This window comes from Oncorhynchus clarkii, chromosome 17, assembly GCF_045791955.1.
Source record: "Oncorhynchus clarkii lewisi isolate Uvic-CL-2024 chromosome 17, UVic_Ocla_1.0, whole genome shotgun sequence".
In the NCBI taxonomy this organism is placed as follows: Eukaryota; Metazoa; Chordata; class Actinopteri; order Salmoniformes; family Salmonidae; genus Oncorhynchus; species Oncorhynchus clarkii.
This window is the reverse complement of record NC_092163.1, coordinates 55,544,796-55,559,454: the sequence shown is the minus strand read 5'-3', so window position 1 is coordinate 55,559,454 and position 14,659 is coordinate 55,544,796. Positions and strand designations below refer to the sequence as shown.

Sequence of the window (14,659 nt, the reverse complement as noted above, 5' to 3'; positions counted from 1 at the left end):
GCTCAGTGCTGCCAGTGCATTCTCTCACTCTCATACACACTCTGTTCACGCTCACCGTGATGACAAAGTAAATGAGGGATAGAAAGTATATTGAAAGCAGGTGCTTCCACACAGGTGTGGTTCCAGAGTTAATTAAGCAATTAACATTTCATCATGCTAAGGGTGCTGTATAAAATGCCCAGTTTGTCATTATTTTGTCTAACATGGCTAGAAGAAGAGATCTCAGTGACTTTGAAAGAGGGGCCTCAAAGATGCATAGGGGGTTTAAATGGTGTGTGTGTCTCAGTCACCAGATCAACCCAATTGAACAGTTATGGGAGATTCTGGAGACAGAGTTTTCCACAACCATCAACAAAACACCAACTGGAATTTCTCATGGAAGAATGGCGTCACATCCCTCCAATAGAGTTCCAGAGACACTTGTAGAATCTATATGAAGGCACAGTGAATCTGTTGTGGCTGCTCATGGTAGGCCAACACCCTATTAAGACACTTTATGTTGGTGTTTACTTTATTTTGGCAGTTACAGTGCATTCTGAAAGTATTCAGACCCCTTGACTTTTTACACATTTTGCTATGTTACAGTCTGATTCTAAAATAGATGAAATATATAACATCTCAGAAATCTACACAAAATACCCCATAATAACTTATTTACATAAGTATTCAGACACTTTGCTATGAGACTTGGAATTGAGCTCAGGTGCATCCTGTTTCCATTGATCATACTTGAGATGTTTCTACAACTTGATTGGAGTCCACCTGTGGTAAATTCAATTGATTTTACATAATTTGGAAAGGCACAACTGTCTATATAAGGTCCCACAGTTAACAGTGCATGTCAGAGCTAAAACCATGACATGAGGTCAAAGGAATTGTCCGTAGAGCCCCCGAGACAGGATTGTGTAGAGGCACAGATCTGGGGAAGGGTACCAAAACAATTCTGCAGCATTGAAGGTCCCCAAGAACACAGTGGCCTTCCTCATTCTTAAAATGGAAGAAGTTTGGAACCTCCAAGACTCTTCCTAGAGCTGGCCGCCCGGCCAAACTGAGCAATCGGGGTGAAGGGCCTTGGTCAGAGAGGTGACCAAGAATATGATGGTCACTCTGATAGAGCTCCTCTGTGGAGATGGGAGAACCTTCCAGAACGACAACCATCTCTGCAGGACTCCACCAATCAGGCCTTGATGAAAGTGGCCAGATGGAAGCCACTCCTCAGTAAAAGGCACAGGACAGCTCTCCTGGAGTTTGCCAAAAGGCACCCAAAGACTCTCAAAATTCTCATTTTATAATTTTTTTTTTATACATTTGCACAAACAAACAAAAAACCTGTTTTTGCTTTGTAATTATGGAGTATTGTGTGTAGATTGATGAGGGAGCAAAAAACTATTTAATCCATTTGAGTAATGCTGTAACATAACAAAATGTGGAAAAAGTCAAGGGGTCTGAATACTTTCTGAATGCACTGTACATGTAGCTTTGCATGGTGGCAATGATACGTAATACATAGATTAATATACTGTACATGGGTACCTCTCTACTTCCCCTCTCCTGTTGCTGACACACATGGTTTCACTTCCTTCCACATCTCACTTACTGACAAACCGCTACCCGGCAGTGGGTTCTCCCACATGGCCCTCCAGTTGCCTGGCATACACTCAGTTCTTCAGGCATCTGTGACGCGTAGTGTGCAAAAAGCAGCCATTGTGTGCCGGGTGCTGTGATGTCACAGTGGCTTGGTTTCAAAGCTCTCTCTCATTAGAGAGTGGGAGGGGGGCAGGGTCAGTGATTAGAACTGAACTACACTACAGATGAATCAAACACGAACACGTTTACTCGCTGATATTCATGCAGATACTTACGTACTAACAGAAATACACGTGCACACAGACACACAGCATACATTGTACAAGCATTGGGAATTACACATACATTGTACATGTGCAGAGATGTACACACACAGACACACACACACACAGACACACACACAGACACACACACAGACACAAACACGGACACACACACGGACACACACACACACATACGAACACACACACGGACACACAGACAGACAGAGAGAACAGAAGCTGGAACATCAGCTCAGGTTGTTAATGTGTGTGAGTGTATTTATAGTTGTGGTGGTGCCATTGCCGCTAGCTCCTTATAACGGCCATCCCACAGCAGCTAAATCAGGGCTGCACACCCACCCACACCCACACACCCACACTCCTTATTACAGTCTCTGCCCAGGGCAGAGCTAAATAAGGGGTGTGTTTATAACTGGATTGTGGGTCATCTGTGCCAGAGAATAAAAAGGCAGCTGTCTATTTCCATGGCAGGGGCACAGCAACGCTGCAGGAGGAGGAATGGGAGGATAGAAGGACACACACACCTGGAGTTACCCACATGAATATAGACAATAGAAGGACACACATTGAGAGCCACAACCACACACACACAGTTTGACATTGGTACAACAGTTTTCATGGAAGTTTAATACCGTCATGAATAGAAAGATGATATAGATGCACACAGACACCTGTTTATATTTCAACATATAAAGGAAACCATGATATGATAGGCTGTCCGGGTGCCAATTCATGATGTGACAAAGTGACAACAACAAACTTATCTTCGTGCATGTTATCACAACGGGTTAAGATCAATGACAACTCTTTCCGCTCCCATCCTCCTTTCATATCCATTCAATGCTCACAAATACTGTGTAAGATATTTGTATGAATAACACAAGCAAACAGAAGAAGTATGAATGAAATCCTGCATGTTTACCTCCCTCAGCATTATGTCGAGTGTGTCCAGTACACAGTGTAGTAATCTTACTGGAGTGTAATCAGCCCTCCTGCTCATCTCAGCCAGGTTCCAATCAATCAGTACAGACTGGTCATTCCTGGGTAAGGGGGTTCCAGGATTGTCCAGTAAGGGACGGGCACAGGTTTAAAATCATACAGACTTCTACCCCTCTTCTCACTACCACAAACACAAGCCTGTACACACACACACACACACACACACACACACACCTTTCCGCTGTGAAATGTCTGTCGGCCCGACCTAAAGCCCAAAATAACTCCTCACTCTCTGTTCCCCTTTTGAAGAACACCCTGTTCCCCTGAGCCCTGTGTGTGTGTGCGCATGTGTGCATGTGTGTGTGTGTGTGTGTGTGTGTGTATGCGTGCGTGTATATGTGGTAGTAGGAAGGAGTGGGTGAGAGGTCTGTCAGATTTGGTACCTGTGCCCGTCCCCTTGTGTGTTGTGTCTCGTGCGTGGGCCCGTGTGGAACACTTGTCACAGAACACAGACCTTCCGCTAATGTGTCCGTGGCATGCCAACATACAGCCGGTACACAGCCGTTACCGGCAGACCTACACACCTCAGACGAGTGGGGTGTCAGGGTGGGGTGTCATGTGTCAGAGTTGCTATGGTGACAGTGTGAGTCCCCTGTTCCTTCCCGTTTGGTCTCACGCACACAAACAGCTGCATCCGACGACCATGGATACACACCCTAACCGTGATTCTGACTATACACACACAACTTAACCTTAAACTTCTAAACGAGAAACCCACAGACCCCCAACACTTCCCCAAAGACACACACACCATAACCCTGCTCCTGTATTGCCACTGACTTTTCTGATCCAGGGTCTGTTTTGATGTACTGTAGATAAAACAAGAAATAGATATTCAGTATAATTGAATAGCGACTGTATCTGATTCGCAGGTATTTGAAAACCATTATTTCTCAGTCTGAAACTTTGGCTGGTGTCTGATGGGAAATGATAGGGACATTTTACTGAATCTTATTTTGGTTACATCAGATGCAGTGTCATCCAATACAAGACACCGCTGTAGGTAGTGAGAAACACACACATCTCACCACTTCCTCTGTGGTTCCCTCCTTTACTGTGAGAGACAGTGTATGGTATACAGTTGCTGCTCACCCTCAAAGCAGATACACCTAATACACTTTAAACACACAAAGCACACACCGACCGTCGTCTGAGATCACAGACAGAGCCGGCCTGTATCCACTCTGTGAGAGGAGAGGTGGTTTGAGAAGACTCAACCACAGAGACTCCCGAGAGGGAACAGAGAGTTGGGGGGTTTCCCTGCTTCTCTACAGGGACAGAGAAAGGTTAGGAGTCAGGAGCAGGTGAATCCAGGTGACCCCAGGCACCAGTTCCTTAAAGACTGATCACTAGCACGTCATACCACCTGACCAGGAATATCTCAATCTCTCACCTTCTCTTTTTTAACCATGATTTAACCAGGGAAGTCACATTCACATAGCAATCCTTTTTTAAATGAGCCCTGGCACACCCTGCTTCTCCCCTTCTCTCTGAATACAGTATCTAACACACAGGAACACACAGAGATACAGTGCCTTGCGAAAGTATTCGGCCCCCTTGAACTTTGCGACCTTTTGCCACATTTCAGGCTTCAAACATAAAGATATAAAACTGTATTTTTTTGTGAAGAATCAACAACAAGTGGGACACAATCATGAAGTGGAACGACACTTTTTGGATATTTCAAACTTTTTTAACAAATCAAAAACTGAAAAATTGGGCGTGCAAAATTATTCAGCCCCCTTAAGTTAATACTTTGTAGCGCCACCTTTTGCTGCGATTACAGCTGTAAGTCGCTTGGGGTATGTCTCTATCAGTTTTGCACATCGAGAGACTGACATTTTTTCCCATTCCTCCTTGCAAAACAGCTCGAGCTCAGTGAGGTTGGATGGAGATCATTTGTGAACAGCAGTTTTCAGTTCTTTCCACAGATTCTCGATTAGATTCAGGTCTGGACTTTGACTTGACAATTCTAACACCTGGATATGTTTATTTTTGAACCATTCCATTGTAGATTTTGCTTTATGTTTTGGATCATTGTCTTGTTGGAAGACAAATCTCCGTCCCAGTCTCAGGTCTTTTGCAGACTCCATCAGGTTTTCCTCCAGAATGGTCCTGTATTTGGCTCCATCCATCTTCCCATCAATTTTAACCATCTTCCCTGTCCCTGCTGAAGAAAAGCAGGCCCAAACCATGATGCTGCCACCACCATGTTTGACAGTGGGGATGGTGTGTTCAGGGTGATGAGCTGTGTTGCTTTTACGCCAAACATAACGTTTTGCATTGTTGCCAAAAAGTTCAATTTTGGTTTCATCTGACCAGAGCACCTTCTTCCACATGTTTGGTGTGTCTCCCAGGTGGCTTGTGGCAAACTTTAAACAACACTTTTTATGGATATCTTTAAGAAATGGCTTTCTTCTTGCCATTCTTCCATAAAGGCCAGATTTGTGCAATATACGACTGATTGTTGTCCTATGGACAGAGTCTCCCACCTCAGCTGTAGATCTCTGCAGTTCATCCAGAGTGATCATGGGCCTCTTGGCTGCATCTCTGATCAGTCTTCTCCTTGTATGAGCTGAAAGTTTAGAGGGACGGCCAGGTCTTGGTAGATTTGCAGTGGTCTGATACTCCTTCCATTTCAATATTATCGCTTGCACAGTGCTCCTTGGGATGTTTAAAGCTTGGGAAATCTTTGTGTATCCAAATCCGGCTTTAAACTTCTTCACAACAGTATCTCGGACCTGCCTGGTGTGTTCCTTGTTCTTCATGATGCTCTCTGCGCTTTTAACGGACCTCTGAGACTATCACAGTGGAGGTGCATTTATACGGAGACTTGATTACACACAGGTGGATTGTATTTATCATCATTAGTCATTTAGGTCAACATTGGATCATTCAGAGATCCTCACTGAACTTCTGGAGAGAGTTTCCTGCACTGGAAGTAAAGGGGCTGAATAATTTTGCACGCCCAATTTTTCAGTTTTTGATTTGTTAAAAAAGTTTGAAATATCCAGTAAATGTCGTTCCACTTCATGATTGTGTCCCACTTGTTGTTGATTCTTCACAAAAAATACAGTTTTATATCTTTATGTTTGAAGCCTGAAATGTGGCAAAAGGTCGCAAAGTTCAAGGGGGCCGAATACTTTCGCAAGGCACTGTATAAACATACAGTGATGTTATGTTACCTCTTGGTGAGAAAGTGCTGCTGGGAAAGATGGGGCTGTGCTCCTCACGCTGATCTCTACATCTCTAGACACCCCGGAGAGGGTGGGCTGCAAACTACAGACAGAGAGAGAGAGAAACCAATGAGATAGAGCTATACACATTCAGGTAGTACAAGGTAGTACCTGGTGATACTACAGTAGTACAATGGAGCACATGGTGATAGTACAGTAGTACAAGGGAGCACATGGTGATAGTACAGTAGTACAAGGGAGCACATGGTGATAGTACAGTAGTACAAGGGAGCACATGGTGATAGTATAGTTGTACAAGGGAGTGCATGGTGATAGTATAGTAGTAGAAGGGAGTGCATGGTGATAGTATAGTAGTAGAAGGGAGTACATGGTGATAGTATAGTAGTAGAAGGAGTACATGGTGATAGTACAGTAGTAGAAGGGAGTACATGGTGATAGTACAGTAGTAGAAGGGAGTACATGGTGATAGTACAGTAGTAGAAGGAGTACATGGTGATAGTATAGTAGTAGAAGGGAGTACATGGTGATAGTATAGTAGTAGAAGGAACTGTTCTAGTCAGGTGGTCTGGCATCATAGGCCATGGTGATAGTATAGTAGTAGAAGGGAGTACATGGTGATAGTACAGTAGTACATGGTGAAAGTACAGTAGTACATGGTGATAGTACAGTAGTACATGGTGATAGTACAGTAGTACATGGTGATAGTACAGTAGTAGAAGGAGTACATGGTGATAGTATAGTAGTAGAAGGAGTACATGGTGATAGTATAGTAGTAGAAGGGAGTACATGGTGATAGTACAGTAGTAGAAGGAACTGTTCTAGTCAGGTGGTCTGGCATCATAGGCCATGGTGATAGTACAGTAGTACATGGTGATAGTACAGTAGTAGAAGGGAGTACATGGTGATAGTATAGTAGTAGAAGGGAGTACATGGTGATAGTATAGTAGTAGAAGGAGTACATGGTGATAGTATAGTAGTAGAAGGGAGTACATGGTGATAGTACAGTAGTAGAAGGAACTGTTCTAGTCAGGTGGTCTGGCATCATAGGCCATGGTGAGGCAACAGGTGGACATGCTCAAGCTTATAATAGAAATTACTTTCCAAAACAATTGATGCAATGGACTGTGTGGGTGTGTGTGCGTATGTGCATGATGTGATGAGGAGTTTCCATTTGGCTGCAATAGTTCTCGAAAGCATTAATCACAACGGCATATACACCTGAGGAGGCTGTGATTTATGAAGCTGCTCATATATTATGACTTAACATGTAAGGTTCTGAAATCCATTTCAGTGAACTAGCAGACAAACTGAGAAATTACACACTAATAACACATTCATCCCTTCATCTCCTGTTCTGTTAGTTTGGAGTCAACAGAACTCTAAAAATACCCCCCCATATCCCGGCCTACCCTCCGAAACCATGAGCTCAGCACATTACTTAAATGGGGTAGATCTCAAGTCCCAAAGTAGCTTCATCTCCTTCATTGGCACTGATCAGAAAGCAGAGGGCAAGCGGAGGGCCACCCAGCATGGTGGAGGCTTTCTGAGGCCTTATGCTCGACAGGGAGGAAGAGGAGGAGCTCAGCATGTACGTTACCAGGATGCAGCTTTCACCTGTCCACATCTTTATGTCAGTGGAAAAGACGAAGAGAGAAATACACTTTACAATGAGAGGTGCAGTCCTTTTCATATTCAAAACAGTCTTAGGTAAAGACAAAAGGGCTAGATCACCAAATCAACCACAACTCTATGTTTCCCTTCCTCATCGCCTTGGATTTCACAACTCCTAAGATCAGGAGTGAGGCAACAACTTCCTGTTACACTAGGCCAGGGAAACATCCATATCAACCACAAACCATAAACAAGGGCTCTTCACATTCAGGTCCAAAGAACTCCAGGTTTTCATCCTGCCCCACTAATCAGGAACTGATTCAGACCTGAGAAATGACTATTTCACTTCCAAATACAACAGACAGACATAATAGCCCTAATATAGGAGCAGTATCAGTAGCCAGTGGACACTACCAATTTCAGTATAAATTACAGAAGATAACATTAAGCTTCGAAATACATTTTTTTTCACTGACTGTTACAACGAAAGAAGTAGCAGTAGCAGTAACAGTTACAATAGCAGTAACAGTAGCAGTAGAAGTTGCAGTTGCAGTAGCAGTAGCAATAGAAGTAACAGTAGCAGTAACAGCAGCAGTAACAGTAGCAGTAGCAATAGAAGTAGCAGTACCAGTAGCAGTAACAGCAACAGCAGCAGTAACAGTAACAGTAGCAGTAGCAGTCGCAGTAACAGTAGCAGTAACAGTAACGGAAACAGTTGCAGTAACAGTTGCAGTAACAGTTTCAGTATCAGTAACAGTATCAGTAACAGTTACAGTTACAGTATCAGTAATAGTAACAGTAATAGTAGCAGTTGCAGTATCAGTTGCAGTAACAGTTACAGTAACAGTTACAGTAACAGTTACAGTAACAGTTACAGTAACAGTTACAGTAACAGTTAAAGTTACAGTAACAGTAGCAGTATCAGTAATAGTAACAGTAGCAGTAGCAGTTGCAGTAACAGTTGCAGTAACAGTATCAGTAACAGTTACAGTAACAGTTACAGTAACAGTTACAGTAACAATTACAGTATCAGTAATAGTAACAGTAGCAGTAGCAGTAGCAGTAACAGTTGCAGTATCAGTAACAGTAGCAGTAACAGTAGCAGTAACAGTAGCAGTAGCAATAGAAGTAACCGTAGCAGTAGCAGTAACAGTTGCAGTTGCAGTTACAGTAGAAGTTACAGTAACAGTAGCAGTAACAGTAGCAGTAACCGTAGCAGTAACAGTTACAGTAGCAGCAACAGTAGCAGTAACAGTTACAGTAACAGTTACAGTAACAGTTAGTTACAGTAGAAGTTACAGTAGCAGTAACATTAGCAGTAACAGTAGCAGTTGCAGTAACAGTAGCAGTAGCAGTAACAGTTAAAGTAACAGTAGCAGTTGCAGTTACAGTAGCAGTTGCAGTAGCAGTAAAAGTAACAGCTGCAATAACAGTAGCAGTAACAGTAGCAGTAGCAATAGAAGTAGCAGTAGCAGTAACAGTAACAGCAACAGCAGCAGTAACAGTAACAGTAGCAGTAGCAGTTACAGTAACAGTAGCTGTAACAGTAGCAGTAGCAGTTACAGTATCAGTTGCAGTATCAGTAACAGTAGCAGTAACAGTAGCAGTAACAGTAGCAGAATCAGTAACAGTATCAGTAACAGTAACAGTCGCAGTATCAGTAACGGAAACAGTTGCAGTAACAGTTGCAGTACCAGTAGCAGTAGCAGTAACAGTTACAGTAGCAGTAACAGTATCAGTAACAGCAACAGCAGCAGTATCAGTAACAGTAACAGAAACAGTTGCAGTAACAGTTGCAGTAACACTAACAGTTGCAGTAACAGTTGCAGTATCAGTTGCAGTATCAGTTACAGTAACAGTTACAGTATCAGTAATAGTAACAGTAGCAGTAGCAGTAGCAGTAACAGTTGCAGTATCAGTAACAGTAGCAGTAGCAATAGAAGTAACCGTAGCAGTAGCAGTAACAATTGCAGTAGCAGTAACAGTAGCAATAGAAGTAGCAGTAGCAGTAACAGTAGCAGTGACAGTAGCAGTAACAGTAGCAGTAACAGTAGCAGTAACCGTAGCAGTAATAGTTACAGTAGCAGCAACAGTAGCAGTCACAGTAACATTAACAGTTAGTTACAGTAACAGTTAGTTACAGTAGAGGTTACAGTAGCAGTAACATTAGCAGTAACAGTAGCAGTTGCAGTAACAGTAGCAGTAGCAGTAAAAGTAACAGCTGCAATAACAGTAGCAGTAGCAGTAGCAGTAACAGTAGCAGTAACAGTAGCAGTAACAGTAGCAGTAATAGTTACAGTAACAGTTGCAGTAGCAGTAACAGTAACAGTAGCAGTAACAGTAGCAGTAGCAGTAACAATAGCAGTTACAGTAACAGTAGCAGTAACAGTAACAGTAGCTGTAACAGTAGCAGTAGCAGTTACAGTATCAGTTGCAGTATCAGTAACAGTAGCAGTAACAGTAGCAGTAACAGTAGCAGTATCAGTATCAGTAACAGTTGCAGTATCCGTTGCAGTATCAGTAACAGTAGCAGTAGCAGTAACAGTAACAGTTACAGTATCAGTTACAGTAACAGTTACAGTTGCAGTAACAGTTGCAGTATCAGTAACAGTAGCAGTAGCAGTAACAGTTGCAGTAGAAGTTACAGTAACAATAACAGTAGCAGTTGCAGTTGCAGTAACAGTAGCAGTAACAGTTACAGTTACAGTAGCAGTAACAGTAGCAGGTGCAGTAACAGTAGAAGTAACAGTAAGTTACAGTAACAGTTCGTTGCAGTTACAGTAGCAGTAACAGTAACAGTAGCAGTTGCAGTAACAGTAGCAGCAGCAGTAGCAGTAACAGTTACAGTAACAGTAGCAGTTACAGTAGCAGTTGCAGTAGCAGTAAAAGTAACAGTTGCAATAACAGTAGCAGTAACAGTAGCAGTAACAGTAATAGTTACAGTAGCAGTTACAGTAACAGTAGCAGTTACAGTTGCAGTAGCAGTAATAGTTACAGTAGCAGTTACAGTAGCATTAGCAGTTACAGTAGCAGTACCAGTAGCAGTACCAGTAGCAGTAACAGTTACAGTAACAGTATCAGTAACAGTATCAGTAACAGTTGCAGTAACAGTAACAGTTGCAGTATCAGTAACAGTAGCAGTAACAGTAGCAGTATCAGTAACAGTAGCAGTTACAGTAACAGTAACAGTATCAGTAACAGTTGCAGTAACAGTTGCAGTAACAGTAACAGTATCAGTAACAGTTGCAGTATCAGTTACAGTAACAGTTACAGTAGCAGTTGCAGTAACAGTTACAGTAGCAGTAACAGTTACAGTAGCAGTAACAGTAGCAGTAGCAGTAACAGTAACAGTAGCAGGTGCAGTAACAGTAGAAGTAACAGTAACAGGTGCAGTAACAGTAGAAGTAACAGTAACAGTTAGTTACAGTAGCAGTTACAGTAGCAGTAACACTAGCAGTAACACTAGCAGTAACATTAGCAGTTGCAGTAACAGTAACAGTAGCAGTATCAGTTGCAGTAGCAGTAGAAGTTGAAGTTGCAGTTGCAGTAGCAGTAACAGTTACAGTAGCAGTAGCAGTTACAGTAGCAGTAGCAGTTGCAGTAACAGTAAAAGTTGCAGTTGCAGTAGCAGTAACAGTTACAGAGGCAGTTACAGTAGCAGTTACAGTAGCAGTAACAGTAGCAGTTACAGTAGCAGTAACAGTAGCAGTAACAGTAGCAGTTGCAGTAACAGTAGCAGTTACAGTAACACTAGCAGTAACAGTAACAGTTGCAGTTACAGTAACAGTAGCAGTTACAGTAACAGTAGCAGTTGCAGTAACAGTAGCAGTTACAGTAGCAGTTACAGTAGCAGTAACAGTAACAGTTACAGTAGAAGTAGCAGTTACAGTAACAGTAGAAGTTGCAGTAACATTAGCAGTAACAGTAACAGTAGCAGTTACAGTAGCAGTAGCAGTTACAGTAGCAGCAGCAGTTACAGTAGCAGTAACAGTAGCAGTTACAGTAGCAGTAACAGCTACAGTAGCAGTAACAGTTGCAGTATCAATAGCAGTAACAGTAACAGTTGCAGTAACAGTAACAGTTGCAGTTACAGTAACAGTTGCAGTAGCAGTTACAGTAGTAGTAACAACTAGTTACAGTAACAGTAGCAGTTACAGTAACAGTTGCAGTAGCAGTAGCAGTAACAGGAGCAGTAACAGTAACAGCTAGTTACAGTAACAGTTACAGTAGCAGTTCGGATGTACATAACTGAGATTTCCCTCCAATCTTATATAAACATGACTGTTCCATTCTCCATGGCAAGTTATCCATTATACAAGGATATATCTGTGACTCAATGAAGCCAGTCTACTCACCAACCCACCACACAAAGCATGTATTCAAACAACCTATTTGCCCAGGGACAAATTATATCTCATTCCTTGCTTACAGTCCAGTCACAAATTATATCTAATTTCTTGCTTACTGTCCAGTCACAAACTGCTGATACGGTCAGTAGCACAACCCAACACATAAGGAAATTCCAGAGTCCAGTCATATTGTATCCTATTATATCCAAAGAGAGACAATCCCACAGCCAGATGGAAACAGAGGCAGAAGGGGGGAAAGATCACGACACGGATGATCCTACATCCTTACCAGGGAGAAGGACAATTCAACAATCGTCAGATCAACATACTGTCTGTTACTGTATTCCAGACACCTCTACCACTACACACCGTTCATACAGACACTCAGAGAGAGTACTCTGCTAGCTGGGTTGAGCTCTTATACAGTCTCTCCCTGGTCTCTGCTCGTGACACCGCGCCTCTCCACTCAAAGAGTCACAGGGACAGGGTTAGTCACTGCCCCTTCCTCCCCAAACCAACTGCGTTTCCTCCTCCTCCTCCTCATAAATGAATGCCAGGGTGTCCAGAATATCGCTGTCCGTGGGAGGAACAAAGGGGACTCAGTGTCCGGAACCCCGCAGCAGATGCCCCCTGTCAAACACACACACACAGAACTCCCACAGAACTCTGCCCCCAAGCTGGGAAATCCATTCCCCTTCCCTGTGAGCTGTGAGTATGGCTGAAACGCACACAAAAACACAGACACAAATGCCAAGAAAGAGGGGGCAGTTACGTTTCTGATTGAGAGAAGGGGCGTGACGCCGTTGAATCGCACAAACTCCACTGACACACACACACACACTTCCACAGTGTCCACACACACACTTCCACAGTGATAAGGCTCTCCGAGCGATAAGGCTCTCTGATAACACACACAGGTATGACATGTTTATAGTGCTTGGTATCTTCAACAGAATGGTAGCAGACCATAATGTTGTCTGTTACATGACAGAATGCTGTTCAATCATGTGAGCAACAACTCCCTCTGCTATTAACAATGACGGACTGGAAATGAATGAGGGCATTTTCCATCAGCTACCAGCCTAAGGAATGACATTGCTGAGACAAAGGCATCAGTACAGAGGCAGAATCAAACGTTGCACAAACCATTTAGGTGAACAACCACAACAAACTGAATCACAGATTTCCCATACCATGACAACAATGATAACTTTTTTTAAACATGTCCGTCCTTGTGATTATTTTAAGGAAAAGTTGGTCCAAACAGGTTGATACTGATTGAATGATAGCTTACTAAAAAAATAAGTGATATGTGGATTGTACATTCAGGAACTGTGCACTGTGTTCACTCAGTCTGTGTCCTTTAACCCCCCTCCCTCACTCCCACCACAACCACACATTCTACCTGTACACAGGTAAGAGTTTCTCTCCAGTCTGTTCAGAAAATAGTTTAGCCCCCTCTGCTGGTGCAAATCTGCACTCTAGGTAGTATTTGACCAGATTACCCTACTCACAATCCTAAATCATTAGAGGGATTAATTAAATAACATCTGACCCTGTATCAGTCGCTAAGGGCAGCTTCTACCTACTTCCCATTCCCATTTTGCCCCTTTACGAGATCCTATCCTGTTTCCCGATTCAGGTCTGGTGTTGACACACAGATGAGAGATGGAAGACAGTGTCTCGACAGCCTGACCCCAGAGAAGTGACTCAGTTCACTCCCCAGCCACACCTCTCCACTATGCTGTACCACGCCAAGGTCTCATAGTCTGTGTCCCTGAGGGTCTTTTTTCTGGCCCCTCCAGTTGGCTGTGTAGCGGAGTCTCTGTACCGATCCTGTTCAGACACGTCTGATAGGGTGAACCACTAAAGATCTTTGTACCAACCTCCCTGATAGGCTGAACCCCTCAGAGTCTCTACAGAGGAGAAAAGCTCCTTCTTCATGTAGTAGTGATTTTACAGGAAGTGTGAGGTTCCCTTTACCAGAAACGAGGTTGCATAACAACTGACTCACACACACAGAGCGACCCTGTGATTGCCTGGGTCACAGGGTTCATGTTTACAAGAACCTCAAGTCATGTGATCACTCAAAGGAACGACCAGACAAAACAAATCAAGACAAAACAAAAACCCAATTCCTCCCCTCAGTGCTGTTGTGGAAGGCAGTGGGCTTGTTCAACATTGCAGACGGCACTGCCAGCAAGCCGTGATTCACTGATGTACAAAAGGCATTTCACTGTGCAAGTGACATTAAAAACCTTGCATCACAAATAACTATTTTGTAGATCAGTCAGTCCCAGTTGACCCAGAATAAATCAGATTTTTGATTCTCTTGAACATGGCCCGTGTTTCCCACATGATGGGCAGGACCAACTAGTGGGTTTCAGCTAACTCCTCCTGGGTTGCAGCTGTTACTCATACAGATAACCATGGTGATACCACAGTAAGTGATAATCAAAGTGATAAGAAGGTGAATGGGACAGTTGCTAGGTACAGTAGTAAGGATAAGAAAATCCTGAACATCTGGCTGTCTCTCGTACCCTGATGAGATCATTTTGTCACTGAACAGCATTTACTAAATATATAACCAATCAGAACCAACAACACTGTTGTTGTATGCATTTCCTGGCTATGT

General features: G+C 43.0%; 1 protein-coding gene across 7 annotated transcripts in view; it reads right to left on the bottom strand.

Moving 5' to 3' along the window:
• The window catches only part of LOC139371143 (transcription factor EB-like), a 79,745-nt gene that overhangs the window by 36,583 nt on the left and 28,503 nt on the right, over positions 1-14,659 (bottom strand). For 4 of the 7 annotated variants that reach the window (XM_071111236.1, XM_071111238.1, XM_071111239.1 and 1 more), the window contains exon 2: positions 6,053-6,146. Coding sequence is in view for 3 of the 7 variants with exons in the window: in XM_071111235.1 (XP_070967336.1) it covers positions 2,791-2,868 (78 nt within the window). In the remaining 4 variants the exon portion in view is untranslated. Of the gene's footprint in view, positions 1-2,790; positions 3,068-6,052; positions 6,147-14,659 lie in introns of those variants that run through there. The other 3 variants (XM_071111235.1, XM_071111234.1, XM_071111233.1) reach the window with 3 other exon arrangements.